The sequence below is a fragment of the Amphibalanus amphitrite genome, unplaced genomic scaffold (genome assembly GCF_019059575.1).
Source record: "Amphibalanus amphitrite isolate SeventyFive unplaced genomic scaffold, NRLGWU_Aamphi_draft 002106F_arrow, whole genome shotgun sequence".
Lineage (NCBI taxonomy): Eukaryota > Metazoa > Arthropoda > Thecostraca > Balanomorpha > Balanidae > Amphibalanus > Amphibalanus amphitrite.
Genome location: NW_024883599.1, coordinates 10,736 through 17,945, shown reverse-complemented (window position 1 = coordinate 17,945; position 7,210 = coordinate 10,736). Strand labels below are relative to the sequence as shown.

General features: G+C 53.3%; 1 protein-coding gene and 1 non-coding gene across 2 annotated transcripts; both read right to left on the bottom strand.

Annotated features, from left to right (window-relative positions):
- Nucleotides 1-307: 307 nt before the first annotated feature.
- Nucleotides 308-379, bottom strand: Trnaq-cug. The gene has a single exon. It is a non-coding gene; the product is annotated as a tRNA-Gln (tRNA).
- Nucleotides 380-3,073: 2,694 nt separating this feature from the next.
- Nucleotides 3,074-5,845, bottom strand: LOC122376344. The gene has a single exon (XM_043356167.1). It carries the CDS (start codon nucleotides 5,843-5,845, stop codon nucleotides 3,074-3,076), a length of 2,772 nt encoding a protein of 923 aa, XP_043212102.1.
- Nucleotides 5,846-7,210: the final 1,365 nt, after the last annotated feature.

Sequence of the window (7,210 nt, the reverse complement as noted above, 5' to 3'; positions counted from 1 at the left end):
GCGTACTATCCGGTACAGCATACCTTCAGGCGCCCACTACTAGCGACATCTATGGGCCAAAGTGGCGTGCTATCCGGTACAGTATACCTTCAGGCGCTCCCTACTAGCGACATCTATTGCCGGGTAGATAATTATCCGGCGCAGCATTTTAACAGGCGCTAACCACTAGCGACATCTATAGAGAGGAATATGAGCATCCAACGGAAAAGAACAGAGTTGAGAGTTCCTGATTAAGTTCACGAGTGTTCGTTTTTAGTAATTCCCAAGGTCCGTTACCAAGTTCATTCGCTTCAAAAGGCAAACAATCAGGTCCCGCCGAGATTTGAACTCGGATCGCAGGATTCAGAGTCCTGAGTGCTAACCGTTACACCACGGGGCCGACGGTTCGCAAACGGCTGGCGCATTTCGGCAGCTTTTTGTGAATAAATAAGAAATCAAGATGATACAAAATTCAGACTCGGAGATAAGCAACAATGTTGGTTAGACATCCATATCAGGCTCATGTCACTCCACTTTTGATGACATCATAAGGGGGCCTCAGGACAATTATTGGCGCGGTGCGCCACAATCACTCCCAAGCTTCTTGCCAACAGCTGCATTTTTTGAAAATATTATTTTGAAATAAAGTTTCAAATATTGTAATAAAGTTGTCACTTAAATCTATACCATATCTAAAAACTTACTGAAAAATGATTTATTCATAGTAAAAATATAAGCTCGATGCATTTTTACGTTGCTTTCCTGCTGCTGCAGAGGGTTTTTAAATCGTCTTATCTTCAAAACCGGCCATTTCTTAGCATATTGCTGCTGTTTTTTGTCGCTAGAAAATTAGTTGGGCTTTCCATTGACATCAACGGTTGAGCGGTATGTGTAGAGTGCCATCAATAATCTTCAAATGAAATAAGTCATTTTTAAGTTGCAAAGGAATGGAGTACCCCTTGCGAGCATCAGGGGTGACGTCACTCAGGATCTGTCTCTGATTGGTCGACGGCGGAGTGACTGTACCTTCTATAGATGGCCTTGGGTGAGACAAGCTTGGTTAGATTCGCCAGCTGATCGCTTAACAACACCCTCTGGTACTGGAGTTAAGTTTCAGTGAACAACAATCTTTAAAAAGACATTTATCATTTCCTCGACAAACCTAACTTTCTTAGGATCCTAGTCTCTCTTAGAAGCTTAGGATCCCAAATTTGCGGTGGCGTTGCTAGTGCGTTAGCGGCTTGCGGTGCGGGCGTTTCAGTTTTGTGGCGTTTGCGGTGGCGTTGTTTGCGGAATGCGGATGGCGGCGGGCGTGCGGTTTTTTTTTTGCGTTTGCAGTTGTGTTTATTGGCGATCTTTTTTTTAATCTACCGTCCGTGGCATAGACGAGCACTTCCAGAGCGCATGCACATTCACATAGTAGGTACGCATCTACAGAGTACAAAACAAGCATTGTTATGCGATTGCCACCCTAGTTCAAGGTTGGCTTTAAGGGGTATATTATAAGGAGGAGCTACATATTATAAGATATGTAGCTCCTTGGCTAACAACGGAGCTACATATCTTGTTCCTCCGAGTCCGAGATAGTATAGAATAAGGAGGATAGAATCACAGCAATAAACGTCATATCACAGTGTCGATTAGCATGGCATCCTCCATGCAGCGGAGAGCAAACATTACCATCAGTCACCGGCGGCGTGCCGAAAACGCCGCGCCCGCGCCGGGTTCGCTCCGTTGTTTGTAGAGCGGCAATTCTGGCGCGCCGCCGCGCCGGATGTGCCGCTCGGCGCCGATGGCGGACCTTTGTCATTTTTATGGGCGGCGCCATAAATGTATTGCTCCATATTGCAGATAACCGTCTGACATCAACAAAATAAGCTTATTTTATCTGGGCAATAAAGCTTAATTTATGGCTCTCCGGAGGGGCAATTTGATCCTTATGAAGAGCATCAAAAATTTGACTTGTCTGCCGGGGAATATAAATGGTGCGAGTTAGGGAGGGCCCGGCAGTGTAATCACCACTGCGCGGAAATTGCAGCACTGCAATGCGCCACTGCCACCGCCGCCGCTGAAATATGGCAGCACCGGCCGGCTGCCAGCCGTGACATATGGCAGCGCAGAACGCCACCGTTGCACGCGCGCGGTGAAACGGTGCTCCGCGAGGCGTTAATAGCGGGGCAATGGGGCCGCTGGCACTGCCTAATTAATTATGGTGAGTGCCGGTAGTTAATTTAACGGCATGTGGTCGTGCAGATTTCCGTAACCAATTGCGCTAAAAAGTGTCTATTTAGACTCATATTGGGAACTTTATGAACTGTTCACGCTGTTCAAAAATTCATGCGTGAGACCATATGCAGTGTGAAAAGTAAACCATATGCAGTGTGTAAAGTAGAATATGTGTGGTGCAGTGCATTGTTCCTCGACAGATGCCACATATAATTTATTGCGTACTGGCAGGCCAACGTAGCGACACTGTCCATATCCATCGTGCATGGCATGGGAAATGCTACATCTATTTAAACCTAAGAGATTAAACCAATGTGTTCTGTGTACGATGAAGCTTCGAAGTACATACATATTTGTCTCCAGCGCATTTCAAAGTAAGCATTTCACGCTGTGATTGTGCTGTGTCTAAATGCACATATGTTTGCATTCATTTGACACGCAGCTGAACAGATGCGGACTACAAATGATTTGCCCCAAAGCGCAAGGCATTTTACGCAATTTGATACTTAATCTACGATTTCAAAACATTTTTAGAATAAGCATATGTAGTAACATTCTGTCACGTCAATAATTTGTCACATTATGTACAGTGTTGAATTGGAAACAATACTTTTCACCGTCGACAAATCATTAGTGAGTACTTGACCTGCTTGAAAAAGAGCGCAAGTGACCTCTCTTAAAAAAAATGAGGGTACATGCTACCAGAATCGCACGGTTCACAGCGAACACGTTTCTTCCATCGCGCGTCGCAGCCCCAGGCGATGCAGCACACTGAATATAAAACTCAACTGACCACAAATTCCGCCCGACTTCATGTTGTTGTTGTTGTTGGTTTTCCCTCCATCCGCGGCAGAGCCGCGGTGTAGCTTCAGCTCTGGAGGGCCCTGAAGGCGGCCACCAGGGCCGCCACCGTGTCGCCGCGCCTGACCTCCTCCACCGTCGGCAGTATGTTGCCGACCGCCGGGATTCTGAGGCGAACCCCCATCAGTCCCGGGCAGGTCAGCAGGATGTGTCGAGGTGTGTCGGCTTGCTCGCCGCACAGCGGGCAACGAGCTGCAGGGCAGTCGAGGTTCCTGCACTGTGGGCAGTCCGCAGATGGGTTTCGTCCGATGGAATGGAGAAACTGCGCCGAGCCGCTCCAGCGCCCAGTGCGGATCTGGTGGACGTCTACTGCTGTCGTCCTGTCCATGTTGGTGAGAGGTGGTGGCCATCTTGCACCCATAAGCTCTCTGTACCACCCCGTTGCGGCTTTGCGGTCGGGGTCCGGGTATGTCGGCCTGTCCCTTGCGGCGCGGTCTCTGGCGGTGCGGACTGCCGCTCGGTAGATGGTGTCTACATCGAGCATGACGTCATCTTGTGCCAGCGTCGCAGCCTCGTTTGCCAGGGCGTCGGCGGACTCGTTCTCTGGGATCCCGCAGTGGGATGGAACCCACTGGAGGGTGACCGTTCGGTCTCCGGCGGTGAGCTCCAGTAGCTGCTTCCATATGGCAGCGCCTCTGGCCGAGCGCTGTGCCGACGGACCCTCTCTCAGCGCCGCTATCGCCGACAGCGAGTCGGTACATATAACGACTGGTTCTGGTGCGTCCCGCTGGTGTTCCAGGATGTGGTCCAGCGTCACCTGCAGGGCGACCATCTCCGCTCGAAAGCTGGAGCAGAGTGTGCCCGCTGGGACACGGAGCTCGGTGCGGCTGTCATCAGCTCCGACGATGAGGGCGCCAGCCCCCCCGCGGAGGATCCCGCCGCTCGACGAGCCGTCGGTCCACGCCCACGTCGCGCACTGCGTCATGGACGCCAGGTGATGGAGCGCTGCGTCTCTCTTCGTGGACCTCGCCGGACCGGCGGGCAGCGCGCCAATGCTCAGGTTGAAGGTGATCTTGCCGGTGGGCGTCCACGGTGGCGGTCGCTCTGGTAGTAGGGCCTCAACCGGCAGCTCGACCCGTAGCTCCCGCAGGGCCTCCCGGCCTACTTGGCGCCACCCCGTGACCAGCTTGAGGCGCTGAGGGGGGTCAGCCATGGCGACCGCTCGGAGGGGATCCTCTGGCGGGAGCGCGGCAGCCTTCGCGAACATACGCGCCGCTAGCGCAGTACGTCGTGCCGCGACAGGCAGCATGCCAGCCTCGGCCGTCACACCGTGGTGTGGTGCGGAGTGTATGCAGCCCGTGACGATCCTCGCCACGGCGCGCATCTCCCGCTCCAGGATCTCGATGTTGGACTTGGACACTGCCGGCAGCCAGGCAGCAGCCGCGTGCTCTATCGCGCCGCGCACGTAGCCGTTTGCGACGGCGCGCAGCTGCTGTTCTTGCAACCCCCAGCTGCGGCCGGTGAGACGTCGGAGTTGGGCCGCTCGGGGCCGGACGCGCCGACGGAGACTTCTGCAGTGCGGGCCGAAGCTCAGCGTCCTGTCTAGCGTCACTCCCAGAAGTTTCAGCTCAGGTCCCCCTTCCACCAGTTGACCCGCCACGTGGATGTGACAGTCGACGGCGTCTCGGGGGTTCTGGGAGAGGACGAGCAGCTGCGTCTTCTGACCCGCGACCTCCATCTTACTCCGGCGGGCCCACTTCACGAGCGTGTTGGCCGCCAGCTGCGCCCGGTCCCGGGCCACGGCGATGGAGTTGCCGGCGCAGAGCGTCGAGGTGTCATCGGCGAACATGAATGGGGTTGTGCCGGGCAGGGTCTTGAGCGTTGCTACGAGCGGCGCCGACCATAACAGAAACAGGGTCGGAGAGAGGACACTGCCTTGCGGCAGGCCCGCCCTGTACACGCGCTCGCCACTCTTCGTGCCGTTGACTTCGACACAGGCCCTCCGGTCTCGGAGAAATGCCCACACCCAGGTGTTGTAGCAGGCCGGGATTCCCAACTCTGCAAGACGCGCCCTCAGAAGACGGTGGTCGACCCGGTCGTATGCGCGGGAGAAGTCGTATGCCACAAGGACATACTTCTGGGCTGCTTCTCCGTCCGGGACTTGACGTCTTGATGGCGGGCACGGCTTGAGCTGCCATCCATCTTGGACCTGCTGAGTTAGCCGGGCGACGACATCCTCGACGCCCCGCTTCTCGCGGAATCCGACTTGTTCGGGTGGGATCATGTTGCGTTCGGCGGCGAGGTGTGACAGACGGGTCGCGATCACCCGCTCGGCCAGCTTGGCTACGTGGGACGTCAGCGCGATGGGCCGGTAGCTCGCGATCTTCCTTGGGTCCTTTCCCACCTTGGGAATGGGCACTATAACAGCGCGCCGCCATTCCCGCGGGACCACGCCGGACTGCCACGAGCTATTGATGAGGTGAAGGAGGACTTCGCGCGCTCTCGGGCCCAGGTGCTTGATGTGCTCATTACACAGGTCGTCTGGGCCTGGCGACTTCTTGAGTTGCGCCTGCGAGATCTGTCGCGTCAGTTCCTCCTCGGAGAACGGTGAGCAGTAGCCGGACTTCCGCCCCCAGCACTCATGGCACGTCTTGACGTTGGACGCCTTCAGTCTGGTTTTGGTGTCGCGGTCCACCTTCCGGTCCCGCACCTGCTTCGATACGGTCGCATAGGTGCGGTTGAATGCGTTCGCCTTGTCCCGGTCCGACACGAGCGTCCGGTCGCCATCTTCCATCGACTCAGCGGCTCTGTGCTGGTCGTCGGAAGCACCCTCCCACATCTTCAACGTCTTGTGGACGCGGCCGAGGCTCTGATGTTTGTTGAGGGTGGTGGAGACATATTCTCTGAACTGTCTCTGGGAGACACGTCGTTCCACAGTCCTTTTTTCACTTATTTTTCGCGGAAGAACACCGGCCAGCTCTCGAAATTATGTGGAAAATTGACTTTCTCGTTTTCAGCAAGATTATGCATTGTTCAGCGCACAGCTGCTCCTGCAGGACTTAGGAACCGGAATCGGGATCATCTGAAACTAATAGCTTAGAGTCCACAGTTCCACAGTTCCACACGTCGTTCCCGACTTCATGTCGATGGACAGCTCGTGCATTAATGACTGGCGGCTACTTTGACAGCCGGAGGTGACAAGTCGGCATGTCAGGTGGCATCCATGTCGCCATTAGTCTCAGCATGTCGAGCAAACTTATACAATGACAGGTGACATGTGCCGCATAATGTCGACATGTGAACCTGTCGTGTCATAAATAATGCCAGGTATGACACGCTGCGCGACGTGCATAATTTAGAGATGTGTTTGAGATGCTGTGACTGGTACAGCTGTCACGATTTAGTGCAGTGGAGAACCTGTTGGGGCATTGCTGGCAATGCGGCTTCGTGCATATCAGAATGACGTGAGGTTGCCATTTTCGTAGACACATGTTGAGTTATGTTTGAATTAAAATACACATGTCACACAGCAGATGATTCAAACATGAACTGGCGCATGAAATGATTATTTGCTGACATGACTCTAAGTTATCAGTTTCAGATTATCCCGATTCCGGTTCCTAAGTCCTGCAGGAGCAGCTGTGTGCTGAACAATGCATAATCTTGCTGAAAACGAGAAAGTCAATTTTCCATATAATTTCGAGAGTTGGCCGGTGTTCTTCCGCGAAAAATAAGTGAAAAAAGGCATCAACAATGAATTGGGACTCTTAACCTTCGCCCCAGTGGGGGGCATATGTTATCACCCTGTCGCGTTTGTTTGAATGTGAATAAAAAACCGCGGCGCGTAGCGCCGCGCCGCTTGGGGTACCTTTTGGTACATCAATTTTGGACAATGTGTGAAATTTTTAACCCCAGGTCATGTCAGGTCAGGTCACCAGGTCAAGTTAACTGACCAAGCCTAAAAAAAAGTTTGCAATCGTGTCCAGCCTGCAGTGTTTGTCAGAAAGCTTTTAAACTTGGTGGATTGCATGCTGTTATGGGCGCCTACAATTTGTATATCTCGGATTTTTTCTTTATCCGTGACCTAAGGTCAGGTCAGTGGCGTGACCTTTCCATTACAAGTCAATGGAGAAAAATGAAAATGCCTCTAGATCCGTGTGTACGCATAGGAACAGTCCAAATATTTCAGAATCACAATGATTTA